The 22,011-nt window shown below is 40.5% G+C and overlaps 3 protein-coding genes across 3 annotated transcripts; 1 reads left to right on the top strand and 2 right to left on the bottom strand.

The window, feature by feature from the left end:
* Positions 1-9,451: 9,451 nt before the first annotated feature.
* On the bottom strand, positions 9,452-13,237 carry mmp21 (matrix metallopeptidase 21; the record flags this gene model as incomplete). Its single annotated transcript, XM_080049403.1, has 7 exons — positions 9,452-9,757; positions 10,410-10,582; positions 10,702-10,959; positions 11,431-11,572; positions 11,669-11,808; positions 12,100-13,012; positions 13,094-13,237. The coding sequence occupies 7 exons, from the start codon at positions 13,235-13,237 to the stop codon at positions 9,452-9,454; spliced, it is 2,076 nt and encodes a 691-aa protein (XP_079905529.1).
* A 393-nt stretch (positions 13,238-13,630) lies between these two features.
* On the bottom strand, positions 13,631-17,435 carry uros (uroporphyrinogen III synthase). Its single transcript, XM_080049108.1, has 10 exons — positions 17,410-17,435; positions 16,857-16,932; positions 16,653-16,736; positions 16,447-16,543; positions 15,411-15,485; positions 14,715-14,789; positions 14,539-14,622; positions 14,302-14,387; positions 14,112-14,210; positions 13,631-14,024 (listed from the first exon to the last, which is right to left on the bottom strand). Exons 2-10 carry the CDS (start codon positions 16,917-16,919, stop codon positions 13,902-13,904), a joined length of 786 nt encoding a protein of 261 aa, XP_079905234.1. The 5' UTR covers positions 16,920-16,932; positions 17,410-17,435; the 3' UTR covers positions 13,631-13,901.
* A 390-nt stretch (positions 17,436-17,825) lies between these two features.
* On the top strand, positions 17,826-21,335 carry bccip (BRCA2 and CDKN1A interacting protein). Its single transcript, XM_080048688.1, has 7 exons — positions 17,826-17,985; positions 18,392-18,466; positions 18,576-18,656; positions 18,761-18,847; positions 18,977-19,164; positions 19,545-19,713; positions 20,578-21,335. The coding sequence occupies exons 1-7, from the start codon at positions 17,845-17,847 to the stop codon at positions 20,746-20,748; spliced, it is 912 nt and encodes a 303-aa protein (XP_079904814.1). The 5' UTR covers positions 17,826-17,844; the 3' UTR covers positions 20,749-21,335.
* The last annotated feature ends 676 nt before the right edge of the window (positions 21,336-22,011 follow it).

Raw genomic sequence — 22,011 nt, 5'->3', positions numbered from 1 at the left:
ATTTCACCATGCAGCTTGGCTGGTGTGTCCCCTCGTACAAAGAATGTGACTGACGCAACATTAATCTCCAAACAAAGAGACTGGCACAACTAACGGCACCCAATTTCAGGGCCTGCGAGGTGGCAACGTCACTCTCGATTTCTCACCGCTCCTTCAACGAGCTGTTCCACTTTCTCCCAAAAATTTTCATTTAGATAAAAAAAAAAATTAAACGCCTACCATTTAAAATCTGTGACACACATGATGCATACACACACACACACACACACACACACACACACACACACACACACACACACACACACACACACACACACACACACACACACACACACACACACACACACACACGGGGGGGGGGCTCCTACTTCTCATATTCTAAACAGAGCGTCATGGCAAGAACTTTCTTTTACATTTTTGTCATAATAAGGTGTGACCTACATGGAAAGGGAGCCAAATTCCAGCTCCCAGCAAAGATTCCTGCATACTTAGTATTCCAAAATGTAATGCATTAACATAGCATCCCCTCTACAGACATAATTCTCTCACGCTTTTGACACACTACAATTCCTGGAGCACAGGTTAGAATACATACCACATCATTCAAGCTGAAAAGCATGCAATATTTATTATTACCCATGTACTGTTTGGTACATATAAAAAAAAAAAAAGCATAACCATCATCAGCCAGCGGTTGTAACGTAATATAATCTCTCTGACACTGACATGTGAAAAACATTCCTTGGCTGACATGCATGAATAATGGCAGCTGTTTGGAGGAGAAGAACAAACTCTGAAGTGTATTTTCAAATAGGCCTCAGCTGCAATGCTGAGAAAAACAACTATCCCGCTGTTACCGTGTGCGTTTGAGTGGAGTGATGTAATGCATCTTTCATGAATGCAGGATACTGTAACATGTATGTTTAAGGAACACACATATACACCCATATACACTACGGGAAGGAAGGAAGGAAGGTAGAAGGAAAGGACAAGATTTTTTTTTAGATTGCCATTCAGTGTCACACGCCCACAACAAAAAAAGAGACGGATGCTTCACATTGCAGCACAATTTCGTCATGTATCACAGTGTGCAAAGCGGGTTACAGGAATTTTGTCTCTCTCTCTCTCAGAGCAAACACGTCAACATTTTGCAAGACTCCCCCAGAATAGTTATCTTGAGGGCGAGAGCGGCAGTCAATCAATGTGTCCAGTGCGAGTGTGAAAGTGTAGCCAATTCTCTGTGTGGGCTATTGGGGGGCCTTGTTAAGGGTGGTGGGAACTCCTGCTTGGGGAGCAGTATAGAGAGAGAGCTAACAAGACCAAGTGAGGCCAACATACCAGTCCTTTCCACAGGATCTTCTATAGGTTTTGTCATATCATATTTATTGGTTATGGTAACATTGTTCCCACAGAAGGGGTCTTGGAACATGGCGCCATCACTACAATGAAATTCAATGTGTCCACAGTAGACATTTACTAATAACAATTGCATCCCATGAAAAAGAGTTACTGCTACTAAATGTTTATTTTCATTTGAACAACTGTTTGTTTTTTGACATATGATGTCCAACTGATCCTTTTGTTTTTCTAGGGAGAGCAGTCTTGTCTAATTAAAATGATCAAGACTACTGTAAATTGAGGTAAAGTTAAAACTGAGCACCCAGAAATGTCGTCGATAACCCTTCATCGCCTAGGGAAATGGTGTGCATGCACGGCACGCCCACAGTATATACTTAAAAGCCTAAACCAGGGACTGTTTGGGATAATTATAATGGACAGTTTTGGTAATATTTTTTCTGTTGAGCCTGAGGGGTTTGTTTAAAACCTTTATGATCATCAGAGTGCTCCACTTTCGGGCCTTCTTTTTAGTAAATGGTGCCATATTGTCAGATCTCAGCACTTTAGTACGTTTTTATTATTATTACGATACAACAATACTAAACTATAATTATTATTTAAATCAAGATGAAGGGTACTGCTAGTAAAGCTTTTGTTGCAGAAACAAATTGGCTCCCAAATGTATGCTGCAGTAAGACTGGGGGGGCTTTAAAAGTAGAGAAGTAAAATGTTCAAATCTGTTCTGAAAGCCTGCAGCGAAAAGAAGCTAAACATTTAGACTGTACCGCTATTTATATACAGTACTGTATGTATTACTCAGTTTTTTGTTTATGGTTTGATGAGATCTTGATTACTGAATGTCCATGTACAGCCCCGGAGACCTCTACCATATAAAACATGAGGCTGGAAGGGAAACCTGCACACACGCACACGCACACGCGCGCGCGCGCGCGCACACACACACACACACACACACACACACACACACACACACACACACACACACACACACACACACACACACACACACACACACACACACACACACACACACACACACACACACACACACACACACACACACACACACACACACACACACACACACACACACACACACACACACACACACACACACACACACACACACACACACACACACACACACACACACACACACACACACACACACACACACACACACACACACACACACACACACACACACACACACACACACACACACACACACACACACACACACACACGTAACTCAAAGTGTGACACCCTTCCCCCCATTTAAGTAAGGGACTGCTCATACCCAACCATCATCCCCTCCCTTCCGGAGTCCAACCCCATCTGTTCCTCTGGTAAAAACAGATAGAGAGTAAGGGAGAGTGTTGGAGGAGAAAGAGGGATAGAGGGATAGAGGGATGGGGGTGCTGAGGTGAGGTGGAAATCAGGCTGGGATCTGGAGACAGCCATAGGAGAGAGGAAAGACAAAAACTCGGATGTTTGCCCACTTTCAAATTTCTTGTTTACTTGCTCATGAATGTACAAGTAGTCTCTTAAGCAGGTGTGTTTCTCTGGCTCGGAGGAGAATATAAAGGGCTCGTCAGATGTTGGCAATGTTGTTGACAGGTGGTAACAGAGCCTTGCCATATTTTGTGTGAGCGAGGAAAAATTGGGACTTGTGATCACTGCGAAAAACAGACACACTTGAAAGTAAATGAAAGGACTACATAGCCAATGCTGCTGCTGCTTATGTACATACAAGTTAATCAAAAAGGCTTGTGATGATGACATCAGTATAATCCGTGAATTAAAAGACTGGTTCACCCAATTATAAAACAAACACTCTCTAATTTTCTAATCCTCTATATCTAGATATTTTAGGTATTATTGGCTCAGATTTTGAGATATAGGAGATCTCTGTTGGCACCTGAATACAATGTACATATGTGAAAATAATTTAATTTGCTGTCATCAGGGCAAAAAACGTGGTCACTACTTTCTGGCAAAGAAACATTCCCTATGAAAGTGCTTGCATGGCATGATACCACCAAAGGTAAGTGAGAACTTACTAACCTTTTAGGTGAACTAATCCTTTAAATGTCAGGTAAACCAACCTTGACTATAGCTTTAGCATTTGACCGTTTCATCTATATCATCATCAGTCTATATATCCAGGCTCACATGACAAAGCCCATGTCTGTCACTTTCCCCAGGCTGAAAATGGGATGTGCCATTGGGGCAGTTACTTCTGTGTGGCCATGCGTGGGACAGCCTCGTCCCCCCCACCTCTTGACCTGCAGCTGCCACTCACACCGACACGTCCAGAAAAGCCCTCTTGTTTTGTCTACAAAACCCCCTCCTCGGCCAAAAGGTCAAGGTTCACGCTCGTGGAGAAATTCCTCCACCACATATGGAGGCAAATTAGCGCATTTATTGGAAGAGGGCTGCTTGTGTGGTATGGCAAACATATCCCTTTTTTTTCTCCACACCCACTCTATTTGTTTATCAGGTATTTAAGTCAATACCTTTAAGGCTGCATTATGCATGAGGCTACACACAATGCTTAATTACACTTGCATGATTTGGATTCCTCATTCAAATGAGTCCATGTGATACGTGGGCTATTCTCAAGAGAAGATGTGTAATTACTGTACACATTTCCATGTGGCGTGGTGGGCTCCTGCTTACATGTGAAAGGGATGTAAAGTCAAAGATACTTGTGTCTGTTGTCTTCAAAAACTGCTTTTTACTGCAGACTTAACACAGTTTTTTTCCCCCCATTGCACAAAGAAAGCTCCTTCTTCTTCACGGCATATTATGACAGCACGAAAAGCTTGGGGTTTGTGAATTCCAAATCCTATTTACCTCCCTCTCCTCAACATTAAAGATCCTTGGAGAGGAGCAGCACTTTGCTTGAAATTATTTGATGATAAAAAAGCTTTTGAAATATCGATTTGAATGTGAAATTTGAGAGGCAGCGAGCGAAGGCATCAGTCAGTGTTTTTTTCTCTTCTCTTCTAATCCCAACTTCTTTATCTGAGGGCAAGAGGAGACGCCGAAAGGGAGGGATGGTAGGGAGACACATGTGAGGGAATATCTGTGTGTGTGTGTGTGTGTGTGTGTGTGTGTGTGTGAGTGAGTGAGTGAGTGAGTGAGTGAGTGAGTGAGTGAGTGAGTGAGTGAGTGAGTGAGTGAGTGAGTGAGTGAGTGAGTGAGTGAGTGAGTGAGTGAGTGAGTGAGTGAGTGAGTGAGTGAGTGAGTGTGTGTGTATTTTAATATGTGTCTCTATGGCAGAGTGAGGTGAGAGACTGCTTGATTTCCGAACCACTAGTAAACAAGCCAGAGCCTCGTTAACGATGCCACTCAAGAGTAAAATGCGCAAAACAACTTTCGACTCACAGTCTGCTTTTCACAGTAAAAGTCTGAATTCCACGCTTATAAACGCTGAATAAACAGTTTATGTGAGTTCCACCTCAGTTTGCCGCAAGGTTATTTGACAGTAGAAACAAATTCGCTTTCAAACATATAGTGAAACATGTATTTCCATAACCATATGGTTATGTCATATCAGGAAACACACACACACACACACACACACACACACACACACACACACACACACACACACACACACACACACACACACACACACACACACACACACACACACACACACACACACACACACACACACACACACACACACACACACACACACACACACACGTCAGCATTTCAGCAGTATAGGCATCCGACAACAGAGGGGACCATTACAATATGTGGAAAAAATATCCTCTCCCTTTCTTATTCTGCTCTGAAAATACACTTGACGTATTCACAAACACAGAGAGATGGAACACAGCAGGACACCCAAGGCAAACATATTCACCAACAAAAACCAAGATGCTGGGGGAAAAAGACACATGAAAAACCCCAGCCTTGACATCCATTTCAGACCAATAGATTAAACACAATTTCAAGTACATTGATGAGGTATATTAGAATGCAAAAGACGCCGATAAACATGTGGAAAAAAATCTGTACATGGAAAAATTAAAACAGATGTTTCAAATAAAATAGAGACTGATTATAGTGGGTCTAACACAGCAGTCCTGAGATATAGTTGAACTACCTCTACTATGTGTGGAGGTTGCCCTCTGCTGGGCCCTGCTTCCCCCCATGTAGCATGCAAGATGAGTTGAGATGCTCGGAGGCTCAATATTATGATCCATCATTTACATTTTAATACCGCAGTTGCGTCACACTTCACTGTAGGTGGATGATAAACTATGGCCTGTTAAAGGTGCAATGTAATTAGATGAAGATGAAGTGCGTGTGTGTGTGTGTATGAAGTGTGTCTAAAGTGTGTGTATATGTATAACTACGGTTCAAATAAAATATGAACACGTAAAGAACACATACATATTTTATTTATTAAGCACATTGTTTTCTAATTCAGTTTGCTTTTAAGTCATTAAATGACACACATCTTGATTATTAAAGGGTTCCTCAACTAATTTTACTCAGTCTAGTCATCATGCAGGATCCAGTTTTTTTGGAACGTGACACATATTTGGGTTTGAAATGTGGGATAGTTCGGCCTTTGCTGCTTCAATTCTGACTAGCTTTTTTTCAAATTGGTCTCTTGCAAGTCTCCAAACACCTGCTTATTATGAAAATGTTATCATAGAAGGTCAGGTTTAATGGTTTTGTTCCCATTTTATTACTCCATTGAACAATTCATTACACAATTAAAAGCCAAAGGGGTCAAAATAAAAGATAGGTTGAGATGTATCCGTCTGTTGTAGCCATATAATGCATCTTACATCAAGACACCGGAACAATGAATAGAGTGAGGAAATATCAAGGTGGAGTAAAGGGGAATGGGATGCAGGAAGCTGTTCCATCCTCCTGAGTCCTCTCCCTAGCTACTGATCAATACTCTTGTGGTAATGGAATTGTTTATTCCTTTTCCAGACAAGGTTATAGCTTCACTTGCTCTGTTACTAGTATATAGGGCAGACAGCCAACAGGGCACACACGATTTGCACAGTGCTGTATGGGAATATTATTATGACACCAATAAAGAACATTTTCTCAAATCAAGCATATAAAACTATTTATATGTAAACTATTTATCCTCCTTCCCACGAGGTGTGACATCATTTATATGGAAATTCCTACACTTGTTCCCTGTGTAAATGTTCTCTTTCTGTGAACACATTGAACTTGATATGATCCTTGAACTCACACTATTAATTCAACCCTAGAGATCTGTGACGGGGGGAAAAAGGATTTATTTGGAGCTTGCAGACGAGAATCTTGAAAATGCATTCACACAATGCTGTATATACATGCAGCAGTTTATTGAGCTATAATCCCATGAAAGACACTAAAGACACATCCCTGTACGAGACATAACAAATTATTTATTCCTACGTTTTCCGCACTGCTCTGAGACAACAACAAAAGAAATGAGGCAACAGCACTGCAAGTTATTTTTTTCCCATCTTTGCAGAGTTTGGGTGAATTTCGTTATTTTTATATATATATATATATATATATATATATATATATATATATATATATATATATATATAAATATGAATTTTATGCAGGAGTTTTTATCCCATTCACTCCTGTTTCTGAAGTGCCTTCGATGCGGATTCCTGAGCCATGACACAGGTTTTTACATTTATTCGGGGCTCCATCAGCATGACTGATCTCATTTATCCTAGTAGTGGCATCCAAAAAAGGCCCATGTTGTGGGTAAGAGAGCTTCAATGGTAATGGTGTGTGTGTGTGTGTGTGTGTGTGTGTGTGTGTGTGTGTGTGTGTGTGTGTGTGTGTGTGTGTGTGTGGCAGCCACAGAACTCGCATGCATGAGAAAATAAACAGTTTGTATTTGGTATTTCTCTCTGTATGGGGAACTCCAGGGTGCATTAAGGAGATGTGTGGTGCCTCATAATGGGATAAAAAAGAAGAAGATCCCAAGCACTCCATCACAACTGCATCATCTCATGCACCGCATTCGATATTAGCTCATCAATAATTCCTGCTGAGATGTCAACCACACATGCAGCAATGGACTGCGGCTACACACACATATTAGATGCAAACAAATGTGACAGAAAATGTAATAGTTCACTAATCATTTTTAAATCCGGAGACAGAAACAACGTCCCGTTGCTGTTCACTCACTCAAATCCGAGATAAACCAATAAAGTGACAAAGGAAGCCAGTCGGTATTATTATCTGAAGAAGACAAGAACAGCACAAGAGGAATGAACAAGGGGGTTTATTTGCACAGAGATAATTCTGTCTGAGGCGTGAGGCAGACTTGCTTTTCTCATGATGACAGACATCCATCTCTTTGGCCTCTACACATTGCCATGACATTTTGTGCCTTTTGCTTGTAATTGATTTCTACTTCAATTTATTAATACAGCCCACGGAGTGCCTGGGGGCTCTAACGCTAGTTATCCGGGGGCCCACCAGGAGCCTAATCTCCTAAAAAATGAGCTGAATTAATAAGAGTGTTCAAGTAACTATATCGATTTCAAAATGTCGATGTCAGTTTTTTCTTTGCACCATGCTCAAATGATTACTATGAAATGGAACAGCATTGAGTAATAAGGCGTGTCCTGTTTTACAATCATTTTTGATTCAATCTAAATTCCAATATGTTATTTTTTTTTAGATTGATAGTGTGTATATCCTCAACCTATGCCTTTCATAAGGAGGAGGATTTCAAAGAGATCTGCACAACAGTCTCATTTTTCCTCTGATGATCATAAATGATATGTTAGAACAAATAAGCAAATGTCATTCATTTGCTTATTTGGGCATCAGGGCAAAAAATATATTTTTTATGTTGTTTTTCTTATCATCACAAGTGGATTTTGTAACCCTCCAAGGAAGATATTGCATGAATAAGAAACAATCAAAGGGGAATCTGAATGAATCCATTGTGCACAACATTTCTTTTATGTAAAAAAAAAGACCATATGCTTTCTATCTGTAAGTTTACTCAGAAACCACTCTCTGTCTTCTGAATACATTTCCATATGTGCATAATAGAAAGGATGCTTTTATGTGTGTTTCTTCAAAAGCAAGTGGTCCAATGTATCTGACATGAGAAATCCCTCCACAGTTGAAAATATGTATATTGCCAGCGTCGACGCTATCTCATCTTTTTTTGCATAAACGTCTCTGTTTCTTTGTAGTTTGGCCATTTGAAAAGCAGCGTCTCCACAGTGCACTTAAGCACATTAAGCTTTTCACAGAAAGCCGCTGAGCAAAACATTGCAAGATTATCAGCCACTTTGTACAGACAGCATAAGTAAAACGAGGTGCCTGCGCGAAGAATACGTAAACATTCTATAAATAAGTTTTATTCTCGCTAATCCTCTAAATATCTTAATCCTAAGAGAGGTCCTCTGGTATTGTTTTCATGCCAATGTGCATTTGGCAGAGACAGACTGAGCAGCTGATATAATAATAACACACATTATTGAAGAAGAAAAAGAGCTAACAGAGATATTCAACTGTTATTGTCCTTAAAGCTATAGTGCGCAACTTTTTCATATTAAATGGATGTATGTCACATTCAAGCCATCGCCGAGTTGACACAAAGTTGATTAAGCTTATCAACGCCACACAACTCTCTCTGTATGTCTCAGTATGGCAGCGTTTACAAACTGGTTTTGCCCCCTCGACACTGGCAGGAGCTCAGAAAAAAAACAAGAAGAGCCCAGGAAACATCTCAGTTGTTGATTCTACTGCTAAAAAAAAACCTGGACAAACAGCAGAAGGTAATAAATCCATGTGTTATAACCAAAGGCTATAACACATGGATGGTTTATACTCATGTACAGTATAAACACTGACAGTGTTGTTGTAATTACTCAGAATTCCTAATGGGGGTGAACATAAGTTACGCACTTTACTTTAATATCTTAAATAATAGAGGGAAAAAAAAATCAGATAGTGGATGTCTGCACACACATGACAACATGTATCAACATGCATCAACAAGTGAATCAGTAGACCACACCACACCAGCACACAGTAGCATGGCTTAAGTGAATCTCTTTCTTCAGCGTGCAAGTCTGAGTGCCGTGGGATGAACGTTGCAGATGTCGAACCAGCGCTCGTCCACCTCCTTGTGTGGCAGCAGGCCATTTCTGGGCAGGAGGGGCCGGCGCCAGCGACTGCGGCCGCCCACCACCTGCCAGAAGCGCGTGCCCTTGAGGAGAAAGATGGCATTGTGGGTGTAGGAGAAATAGGCAGCGTCAATGTTGCCATCTGGATGGTCTCCGCTCGCCACCGTGGGGAAAACAGCTCTGATGTTTTTGGGGAAACCTCGTGCCAAGCTGTTGGCTTCCACGTCGAACGCGTACACCTGTTTGAACAGATAATTGTTTCGCCTCTTGTATGGAAATTCAATTTAATTACGGGCACGCAAAACAAATCACAGAGGAAGAGTAGCAGTTTTGTTTGCCTGAATGCTCCCCTCGTTAGGCTGAGAAACAATGAATTAGCTTGGGCTTTTCGTCTCTCCAAGACTTCAATTATATTATTGGATATCTACTTTTTGTACACTCTAGTATTGTTAGTTTACAAATCACATCAGGGAAATGAGTGGGCTGGATCATTGAATAACATTTTAAAGGGGCTGGGGTACAAATATTTGTTGTAAATCAAATTTCTCAAACTTGACAGATAGTGACTTTGGGGCTTTGTGGTGAACAGTGTTCAGTTTTTTATGCACCATATATCTGGAAAACAATCCTAGAAAACTGCAGGTTCCAATCCCTGCACCTCTCAATTATTTTAAATTATTTAATGCCCGTCTTATTCTTGTGTTTATTTTCTATTATGTTGGCTATTTAAGGACTGTTTTTCATTTTTTGTTAATGTCCGTGTATGTTGTTCTTTTGTTATTTTAAGTCAAGTACTTGGAATTTCATTGTTGGTGTTATGCCTTGCTTTGCCTCCCTTTGTGCTCCTTGCTTCTCATGTGTCGAACAGAAAGATAAGGATGCAAATCTTACCAGAGTGTTTTTGAAGAAGTAGATGTGGGCGTCCCTCCTGTCATAAAAGGCTGTGTCGATGGGGCCGGGCACCCCTGGGAAACCCTTAGAGATTAACCTTGGATAGCGGTGACCTTCAGAGTCCTGTTTGAAAACCTGGTCATTCTCAGTGTCATACCTCCAGAACAGGGTGCCTGTCCACAAAAACAAACAACATTTAACAAAATATATCTTTAAAGGGTATTTTATGAAAAGAATAATCCTTCATACAAATGTGTCTGTGCTTACATTATATACAGAAGTAGGCCTATACCTTTAAAAAAGTACACAGCGTCTCTTTTTCTGGACCACACATGAACGTGCGCATCCACCCCGTCGGTGGGAATTCCACGCCAGCCAATCTGCAATGCGACCGGATCTCCATAGCGCGTTCGGTTGTTTTTGTTCTCATACAGCCAGTACCAGCCGTCCCTCAGGAAATAGGTGTTGAAGCGGATGACCACCTCCCCATAGGGCGTCTTCTCCTTTCTGATCCAGTCAAATGCTGTGTTGAATCGACCTTTACAGCCCCCTGGGTTCAAACACAAATTCATTATAGAAAATAAAAATGTAATAAAATGTTGTATTTTTCTATTACTGTGAATATGTCAAAATGAAAAGGTGTGTCAGAAGAGTGAAAATGTTTCTAAGGTATATTCTCGTAACTGAAAAAACAAAACTTTCCTCACAGGGAAATTGGATCCCTGGAACAATGTTTAAGATATACAGCTAAATGAAAAGACACCGTTTCTTTGTCGTTTACAAAAATATTCTAGTCTTATTTTTGGTGTTTAAAAATATTTCTTATTTGATTAATGAGGAATCATGATATAATTATTCAATACTAAGAATTAATTGTATAGTAAATAGGTTTGCTAAACTAGCTGAAGGCTCTGCAAATGTAAACAAATCCCCCTCCCCTGAAATTGCAAAGTGCAGTTTATCTATTTCTCTCTTGGTCTGTTTGTGTATGTGTCCACTAGGTGGTGTTGTTATCCTGTACCATAGAGATGCTGTACGGCTTTCCTGTCCATCCAGCCCACCTCGAAGCCTGTCTCTTGTGGCAGATAGCTGGGCTGCATTATAGAACCAGGTCTGTAGATGTGGGGGAGACCTAAAACATGGCCGATCTCATGGACTGCCACCTAACGGAAAATACATTTAAATTGCTGTCAGAGCTGTAACTAAACCTCAAATCATTATTTCTCTTATACTATCTTCTGTTGCTGTAGTATGCTTACTTTGAGCAGGCTGATCCCGCTGGCAGCATTGGGACCGGTGAAATGTTCATCGTCATCAAAGTGTATATCACCCAAGAACCAGGCGTGGGCAAATTCTTGACCAGTGCCATCAAACCTCTGATTGCAACCCAGATGCCTGCCTGTAAGGAATATAGTGGCACTGAATGTATTTATTAAGAAAAAAGATGCATGCCATTTTTATACTACTACTACTACTACTATTACTGCTAAAAATGCATATGCATATAAACATAAAAAAACACATACACCTAAGTACATAAGTAAAAAAATCATCATTTACAACAGGGGGACATTTGCAGCAGAATAGATTACCGTAACCATTGCATTAAATATCTGACTAAATAAATGAGTTTTTTTTTTACTCTAAAAACTTGTTACAATGAGTGTCTTTTGTATTGGGTCGGACCTACCTGTGCCAAAGCCCAGCCTGATATCGACATCCTCCAGCGGGGAATGTGTATCCTCCACAAACTCCAGTGGACACACCTCGCTCCACATCCTGAAGGCCATCCTGAAGATGTATCTCTGGTCCTCAATGGACAGCTGGCTGCTGTAGCCTTCCCCTATCAGCCTCCACCTCAGCACCCTCTTAGAGAAGGCCATGTAGCCCGTTTCACCCAAATCTCTCTTGCGCCTGTTCAAGCTTACTAGATGGGCGAGGTGACGTTTCCTGCGTTGCACGGCTTTGCTTTGACCGAGGTTAATGCTAGTGTTTACTTCTTGATTTCCCTCGTTCATACCGTGTGTGCCGTTTAGAGCAGTGTTATTTACAATGCGATCCAATTCATCTGTATAATTCATGCTTGTGTCGTTGGAAATGCCTGTGAGGACACCTTCTGTGCCATTTAAATCTAAAATGTCATCTTCAAGGGGATTGGCAGTAGCAAAAGTGTCGCTAGTTGTATTACTTGCTGTGTTGTTGTTGCTGTCAGTCTCATTCAAAGTGTCATTGGAATTGTTTTGGGCCTCCCAGTCGCCACTGTTCTCCGGTTCTTCAGAGGCGTTAAGGTCAATCTCTTTGTCTGGGACCCCACACCTGGGCTTGTTCATGGCCACCTTGGTTGCCTCGTCAAACAGGCCGGTGACAGGCAGGCCCGACACCCTCTGGAACTCTTCAAGTGCTGAAATAAAGGCCAAGCTCTCAGTGTGGTCTGCTTGATCGCTGTCCCGAGCATTATCTCTTGAAAAGTGCATTGACGTTCCCTCTTGGATTGCGTGGTGAAGGTCTTCCGGAAAGTCATCTTCAAAAGAGGTTTCTGAATCTTCAAGGTGGGTCTCCTCCCAGTTCACTGGCTTAATGAAGCCGTATCTAGAGAGAAATAGCTACAAGACACAAATTACAATATATGGTTCCTATAACCAATCATGAAATGTCTTATATAGTAGAACAAGTAGATCGTTTACCTCTGCTCTGTGCTTGTCTGTTATACCCTCAGCTTGGTGAGAGTTAAGGGTCTGCACGTCAGAATGATCCCGATTGTGGAAAAGTTTCTCTGCATCAGCGAAGCCAATGCTCGTCAAAATGATCAGCTGGATAAAAGTCAGCATCGTGGCTAGTAGATACGTCAAAAAGTGAGATGACGACAAGCAAGAAGCCACAGTGCTTTATAGGCAGATCCTCTAGTGTCTCTCTTTACACCCATCCAAAGGTGTGACACACTCTTAAAGGTAGCCCACTTTCCTCAGCTTTGTGTGAAAAGTAACCTTGTATTTTACTGTCTCCCAATTTTGACTGAGTTGTATGGATGTGTCGTTACACGCTACAGTGGTTTTGAATGGGCTGTTGTTGACCTGTGGATACAAGTTAAATCCTCTTCACTTTCATGTGGACAATAGCAGTTTAGGTCTGCCTTGACTTCTGCCTACACCTGTTTTGAATGGGACAATCGAGTGTTTTACAATGAATAACCACAGATCAAACCGTCCATATCATCACACAGAACAACATTTATTTCAAAGAACAAATGCTACATTCACTTTCTATTGAGCAATCTTTAAAAATAAATAACGTTCTGATTGTATTCGCTCACATTTTGCGGGCTTTTCTGGCACAAAAAGCAACTTTTCTCCTCAGTGCAAATTAGCGGGTGTACATGCAAAACTGGGCAAGAAGCGCAGTAAAGTAAAACAGACAAATAGCCAATACATATAAATAACATAGAAAAAAAAAAGAGAGTAGATACATTGGATGGATTTTCCAGCATGTGGGCGGTCACTGTAGAGCTTTGGCTATCGCTGCTGCCAGGTGTTCTGGTGTTGGCTTTTCTGCAGAACAGCTGACACACAGGCCTTCCGCTAACATGGCGTCTCGTGTTGTAGGTCCAATGGCTGCAAACTGGGGAAAAAAAACAAGAACTTTAAGTATTTCTCAGATCTGATAAGCGCTACAGATTCATGAATTATTTTAAATTGGCAACTATACCTTTATTTGAGCCAGCTGTTCCCCAGACAGCCTCCTCACAACTTCCAGGCAAAACTTCACTCCTGATGGACTAAAGAAAGCTACGCTGGCTGGAGTGCCCTGAAAAAAAAGCACAGACAAATTAACAGTTGGGAGATTTAAAATAAAATAAAAAGTACTCTCTAAGGTGAAGTAGCAGTGGGGGTTTTACCTGCTCTGTGAAATAGTTCTTTAGATTTTTCTCCAGATCTGGATGGTCTGAGGTTTGATAGACAGTCAGCGTCTCCAGGGGCACGCCTAGAAACAAAAGAAACAAATCCCTGCAGTCAAAAAGGTAGCTAGCACAATTATTATCTTATAATTAGTGTAACCCCACCAGGAATTATAATTTTTTTTATCACCTTGAGTCTTAATCCTAAAAGGCACAACAGTGGGAAGAAATGCTTACCACTTTCCTTTAAAGCCGTGGGCAACACGTCTCTTTTAATTGAGCCACAGGGGAAAAAGAGTGGTGGAATATTTGTGTCCTCTCCTGCGGTGAGAAATGAAGTATATAAGGTCAAAAAGTTAGCAGAAAGAAGCCTACATTTTCTATGACATATATAGTAAAAAATCATAACGTACGTTCGATGATAACACGCGATAGGACATCTGCTGTCCCTGTGTCCTCTCCCAAAGGGGTCAGACCAAGATCTTGTACTGTGCAGGGAAAAAAAAAAAAAAAGACGAGATTAATATGATATAGAATGTTGATATCAGCAACATGTTAATGTATAATTACCAAAACAGATTGTTTGGTCAAATTAATTTCAACTTATTCAATTACTAAATACAAAACTCATAAAAAATGAAAACAAAGCCATCAACCCATTTTGATCGCAATGTAGCTGGACCAATTCCAGTTGGTGACCCGTATTGCATGTCATTCCCCCCCACAATTCCTGTCCACCTCTTCAGCTTCCAACTGTCCTTTAAAGGCAACCAGCCCCAAAAATGTATTTCTTAAAATAAAAATAAAAGACATTAACTGTCACTTAAGGAAGGAAAGCAGAGCACATTTCAGAATAGTGCTGCACCTGCTCGTTTTTCTACAGAGCAAATATCCTCTGTGTGTCACAGCAAACTGTCACTTGTGCGCAACCTATTTCCAACAGAGCGAGGGCGGGTACCATCACTTAACACACTTCTGTCGGCACCAGGTGCCTGCTACGCTCTGCTGGAGTTAGCAAAGGGTTAATAAAAAGGCTTAATGCACAAAGATGGATTTTCTAGAAAAGTGACTTGAAGAGAGAGAGGTTTTCATATATGGCAATTACTCACCTAACGCAGCAGTTGCCTTCCCAACCACATAGATGGACTTGGCGTTCCATTTGTCTTTGACAGAGCTGTTCCATTCTGAATAAATAATAAGGAAAACGGTTAACATTTAATCAGGAGACTTATTTAAAATCTCAGTTAGCTGTCCAGAAACACACAGTACTAGGGTTGCAAAGGGGTGGAAAGTTTTGCTCTGGAATTTTGGGAATATTCAAAATTGAGAATTATAGGAATTAACTAAATGGCGGTCATTTAAATGATTTTTTTTCCATATCCAAACATAAATCTAAACATTTAAAACATTATGTTTTGTCATAGGCAGACATCCATGCAAACCTAAACAATAAAAAAAACATTACATTTGAACAGATTTATTTGTAAATAGAACTTTATCAAATTTTGATTATTTTATGAACAATCAATAATTTCACTGAACAACAAAAAGATGAATGTTGAGTAAAATATTACTGTCTGACCCCACCCATTCAATAATTAAGTAAATGGCCCCCCATGTGGAGGAATGCACAGTGCATGTAGGGGGCGTGGCCTCTGTACCCCTGCAGCAGGATGTGTGCTATGTGCAACTTGCCAAGTGTACTTATATGAAATCTGGTTGTTTTAGTCAAGAATATGCTAAAATATATTTTCTCCAACTATATTTAAAATCACTGTTTAAGCCTCTGTAAACCTGGTCTAGTAAAAAGCAATATATGATATCAAGTTGGGTGTCTCAATAAGCTTTAAAATAAATCTGATTTTCTGATTTCTGATTGAAGTTAAATGTTCATAAATATTATAAAACATAGTTGAAAAAACTGCATTTTTACAGTCTAGAACGTTTGCCAGGACTGAAATAACATAGTTAGAAAAATGTAGTAAATTCCTGTTTATTCCCATGGAAAGTTTCCAACTTTGAAAATTCCCAACATTTTGCAACCCTACACAGTACACATAAATAGGTAGACATTTATCCAAACATGTGTTTTCATAGGAGTAAGGGCCATTATATCTATTCCAAGATGCAACAATTCCCTCTCACCTTCCCTTCTTTCTTGTGCTTCTAAGCACATCTTCACAGCCTCCACTGCCCTCGGACTTGTAAATATAAGACCTCCATGTTTTTCTGGTTGGAAGAGCTGTAATAAGAAGAGGTCTTTAACAGCAGGATGCAAAAACCACACAAAAGCAATAAATACATAAATACATTAAACATGTAACATACTTCACTGTAATAAGGGAAGTTACCTTATCTGACAAGGTGTTTAATGAGACAAACTTAAAAGACAGCACAGGAATGAGGGTTGCTTTATGTCCATGTGACGCCAGCTCCTACGGAATCAAAATAGCAGAATCCTATCAAAATGTGCAGTAAAATTTGACTGATGTGCTGACAATATTTATGAACAAAGTGCTATAGAAAATAAGTAGACTTAGTGAAAGTGCATTTACCTTAATGTAAGGATCGGGTCCAGACTCCCCATCTCTTGGCTCTTTGAGAAGCAGTACATGCATCTCAACAACGACCCTAGCACAACACGGTCAATAAGAAGAAATGGGTTACAATGTTAATGCTGCTGTCAAAAGTGCAGCCAATGTCAGAAACAGAAATGAGAAAAACAGGGTAAAGACACAGGGTGTGAAGGCACAGCAGGCTAAGCTACACCCTAATACTGGCATATGCAACCTGCTGATAACAACACTGTTGAGTCACGATTATTGGACTGTCTATGAAAAACAAATACAAAGCAATAATGCCCTCCGTACTGAATTGAATGTAGGCTCTGTCTAACGATATATTTGTAAATAAGACGAGCTTGCTGTTTTCTGGTGTGGCATTGTTTACATGAGCAAAACACGTTCAATGGCGGTTCTGCGACAGTAACCTACACATAATACATTGGGAAAAAGCCGAAATGCCTATGATAACAAGCGACTCATTATGTGGCTTGTATGGTAAATTGACAATTCTCTAGAAAAAGACAAATTTTAAACAACGATATACCTTCAGTTGTGACTTCCTCTTAGAGCATGACGACCTTAATCTGGGTCAAGAAGGGGAGGCTTAATATTCAATATTTAAACAACCTCTTGAAAATATTAACTCGTGTGAAAAATTACTATTTATTCGAAATATTTCTTATTTACATTAGACCATTAGCAGCTACTTCCTATTTACAACAGTAAAACAGTAGTGTAAGCAGAGTTTGAATACTGTTTACCCCCTTTTCTATGATGGTTTATTCCATTTCAGCAACGGGCAACAAGCCGGCATTGAGGCTCCGAAGGTTGCGAGGCCAATGGCAAGTCTTGTAGATTCGGAGCCGTAATGGCGGCGTCAGAGTTTCAGCTTCCTACGACTGTGTGGAGCGGGCTCAAGTAGTGTACGCGTTTGCCCCGCCCACTCACTGGACACGTGTGTTGCTTGACTGTTTGCAGCATGGCTTCTTCGGCTAAGAGGAGAGCAGTGGGTTTGGGTGAAAATCCCGGAGAAAGTGACAACAGCTCCGACGAAGCTCTAGAGGAGGATGACATCGAGTCCGGGGAAGACAGCGAGGCGTCGGACGAGGAGATCAATGAGGTAGAGCAACCAACAATCATGCGAATTTCAATGCTATGCATGGCCTTGCTAGCTAGCTAGTTAGCCTGCTACCTCAGCTGTCGTCTAATAGTACGCACATTAGATTTATTTGCCATTGCTGTCAGCCACGATTGAAAAAATACGTATTCTAAATGCATTAACTATGATATCCTATTTAATTAGTAGCTAAACTGAAATATGACTGTAAATTTAGGTAGTTCTATATCTATAATAACGTATCATTTAAGTATTCCACTGTGCACGTCAAAATCACACTTGAGTGAAACTAGAATAAGTAATTTACTCAAAAAGCACATAAATAAACTACTTAAAGGAACTGAAGTAAGTGTAAATATAAGCATGTTTCTGTTGTTAAATTGTTTGCTTATTATTGCCTCGCATTCAGGAGGTCATGGTGGACTTCGAAGCCCACAATATTACAACCAACGACTTCAATGGCGTCAAGAGACTCCTGCAACAGGTTTGGGACAATAAATGTGTTTGCATCTAAATGATCATATTCATGTGTATGGTGTTGGTCGCATCACCTTACTCACTGATGTCCCTTCTGTTGTGTTTGGGTAACACAGGTTTTCCTCAAGGCCCACGTAAACACGTCGGAGTTGACGGACATCATCATTCAACAGAATCATATCGGAAGTGTCATCAAGGTGGGTTAATCAATAGTTTAGTCTCATCTTGTATGTACCAGGTGACTTTTTTGTAACATCTTCAACTCTAACATAAATCTACTTATCCCTTCATTTTACTCCAGCAAGCCGAAGTGCCAGAAGACAGCGATGATGAAGACCCAGATCAAGTGTATGGCTTCATCACTATGCTCAACCTTACAGAGAGAAAGGTAACACCACTGCTGCACGTTAACCTGACATACTGATAGGCAATTAGGGGGGGATCTTATAATGTAGGAATTCAAACATGTGATGCTTGTCCATTAAAATGTCTCTTTTGTGTCTGTTGCTGTTGGCAGGATGTGCAGTGTGTGGAGGAGTTGAAGGAGTTGCTCATGGAGCAGTGCGAGAAGAGCTCCACCGGCAGTGTGACAGAGCAGCTAGAGCACATCCTCAACGACCCCAGCAAGCCTGTGGGGCTGCTGCTGAGCGAACGCTTTGTCAATGTCCCTCCACAGATCGCCCTCCCACTCCACAAACAGCTCCTGTGAGTTTCACTCCCTTCATTTAGTACAGTACAGGTGCATCTAAAAAAAATATAAGAATATCATGGAAAAGTCAATTTCAAAAAGTGATTCAGCATATTCATTACACAGTGGAATATGTCAGTCCTTTTTTTGTTTTAATATTTATGATTATGGCTTACAGCTGATGGGATGAAGAAAAAAAAGAAAAAATCCAGTATCTCAAAATATTAGAATGTGACATAAAACTAATAAAAAAATGATTTAAAATAGGCATGTTTAACTTCTGTAAAGTATGTTTATTCTAGATGTATAAAGATATATCATTATACATTATTTTGGTGGTTTGAAGAAAAAAAATGGTGTGTATTAATTCATTAACTGACTCCTGTCTGTTCTCCAGGGAAGAAATTGCTGAAGCTCAGAGGACGAATAAGCCCAGTGGGAAATGTCACTATTGTCTCATGATCAGCAAGTCCTGCAAAGAGGCAACCAAGACTATTCCAGCCAGAGGAGGACCACCCAAAGAGGAATACTTGTTTATCAATGCAGAGGAGGAATTCTTCTATGAGGTAAAAACAAAGTATTGTATTTACAGGTGCAGCTAAAAACAACAATATTTGTATTTCTTTAATTTACTTCAAAAAGTAAATATCATATATTCTAGATTCATTACACAAAGTAAAAGGAATAAACATACTTTTCTAAAGGTTGGCATTTCTGATTTTTATATATATATACTGTTTTTTATTTCATGAGCTGCAAGCCGTAATGATCAAAATTAATACAAAGGCCAGACATGTTTCACTTTTTGAATGGGCTTTTCCATGACTAAAATAATAATTACAATTTTGAGATGCACCTGCCTTCAAAGAAAGTAAAAACAGTGTTCATGTCTAAATATCTTTTTGCAAATTTAAAGCTCCCATATTATACACCATATTATATGGTCTCGGTGGTCCCTAATACGTTTTTCTTTAATTGTTTGCTGAAAAAAACTTTCAGATAATTTATTGTACTATGCTGATGTTTAGCTAATCTCACAATGGCCTATTTTTTAAAAAGAGCTGCAGCTCCCCTCGTAAATATACAATCTTTGAGCTCCCCCCGCCCGGAAGCGAAGCCAGATACGCCTCGCCCTCTGTCTGTCGGGGCCGTGGACCAATAAGAAATAGGGGTGTGGGCTGCACAGTGAAAGCTTCTGGCTTTCAAGTTTGTGAGGTCAGAAACGAGGAGAATTCTGACTGGAGTATATTGGGGGGGAGGGGTGGGGGTTTCAGAAAGGGGGAGAGTGAGAAAAGGAGAGATTGTTATTTTTTTATATATTTTGGCAGTCTCTAGGCACACCGTGGACCCATGGATATGTTAGAACACATTTAAAAAGTGCATTTAGCATAATATGTGACCTTTAAATACTGTCTGTATTTTCCTTCCAGCAAGCCACCCTGAAGTTCCACTACTCGGTCCAGGACGAGGCGGACTCCTGTTTGGGTGGCAGGTGGTCGTTCGACGACGTTCCCATGAAACCCTTCAGGACAGTGATGCTGATACCAGCGGACAGAATGTCTGCCATCATGGACAAACTCAAAGAATTCCTAACTGTGTGAACCTCACAATAAACGTATGCAACACATATGCAACAACTGGAGACCTCCAGGCTCATGGAAATGGTTCAATGTACCCTTTGAGAGACTCGAAGAAAATGTTTTTGTAGCGCCAGTATTGTAAACCCGACATTTAGCACACGTGACGTAAAATAGGGTCAGTTTTTACAAATTGTTGCTTGGTTGGGTTGGAAAATCAAAGATATACAACGGTTGTGTAATGTGAATATAAAAAAACAGCACTGTCATTTGTTTTACAAGACTTGTTTATAACATTATGAATTAAGACAAATTTAAATATAAAATGTTATAGACAACAGCTGAGATCTGAGCTCAAGATCCTGTCTCAGATGAAAGGAGAAAGGGATGTGTCATCGGCCAGAGTCAAATTAGTGTTATGTAAAGCTCTGTTAATGCAGATTTACCTTGCTATAACTTTGTTGAAAGCCGATTCTCACAAGTTTGAGACGGGAACAAATCCTGAATGGATTCTATTTGTACTGAAAGCACCATTCAACTGAGGATTTTCTAATCAAGCATTTCTGTAGAGCTCCTGCCCCTGTTTTTCAAATAAATGCGTCATGACTGCATTCCTTGACAAGCGACTCATACATAATGCTTCAGTCTCGAAACCAGACCCTTAAATACTGTATTAACCTGGAGAGAGACAGATATGAAGAGGACAGCTTTGCATCAGAAACGCTGTAAAAGGAGTAGGTGACAAATGGCTTTACATGCATCAAAGGGTATACCATCTCTTCAAACCTGCTTGGTTACATATCTGAGCTTAAAATCATACACAGGAGAAGTGAGGGTGGGTTTTTTTCTCCCTTTTAAAGTACTGCAACAGGGGGGCGCCCTTAGCTCAGTTGGTAGGGCGTTCCCCCCATGGGCCTCGGCCAGCAGCGGACCCGGGTTCGATTCCAGCCTGCGGTCGTTCTCTGCATGTCACTCCCCTCTCTGCCCCATTTCAACTTTGTCTCCACACTGTCAATAAAGCATAAAAAAATATCTTAAAAAAAAAAGTACTGCAACAGAAATCTGCAGCCCATCTTTTAACAGCCATCAGGAACACTTCTTGAGATGCTAGCACTTAGGAAAAAAGGATGTACTGGCACAAAGTGGCTATAACTTGTATTGGAAAACAACTAATAAACGGTGTTAATGATATGTGTTTTGCAACATGGCAACTCACTAGACAACACCTCAGTGGGAGAGTCGACTTTCTTTGTAGCCTACGTCTGGCCATCAACACAACTTTTGAGC

The sequence above is a fragment of the Ammodytes marinus genome (assembly GCF_949987685.1).
Source record: "Ammodytes marinus genome assembly, chromosome: 20".
Classification (NCBI taxonomy): Eukaryota; Metazoa; Chordata; class Actinopteri; order Uranoscopiformes; family Ammodytidae; genus Ammodytes; species Ammodytes marinus.
Note: the sequence above shows the minus strand (reverse complement) of the source record. Positions and strands in the feature narration are given on the sequence as shown.

Coding starts and splice junctions, on each gene's coding strand:
- uros (XM_080049108.1), bottom strand. CDS start 16,919: ATGCATGTACTGCTTCTCAAAGAGCCAAGAGATGGGGAGTCTGGACCC. Junction 14,790..15,410: donor GAAGGCAACTGCTGCGTTAG/GTGAGTAATTGC, acceptor TTCCCTGCACAG/TACAAGATCTTGGTCTGACC. Junction 14,623..14,714: donor ATCGCGTGTTATCATCGAAC/GTACGTTATGAT, acceptor TTCTCACCGCAG/GAGAGGACACAAATATTCCA.
- bccip (XM_080048688.1), top strand. CDS start 17,845: ATGGCTTCTTCGGCTAAGAGGAGAGCAGTGGGTTTGGGTGAAAATCCC. Junction 18,467..18,575: donor TCAAGAGACTCCTGCAACAG/GTTTGGGACAAT, acceptor TGGGTAACACAG/GTTTTCCTCAAGGCCCACGT. Junction 19,165..19,544: donor CCACTCCACAAACAGCTCCT/GTGAGTTTCACT, acceptor TCTGTTCTCCAG/GGAAGAAATTGCTGAAGCTC.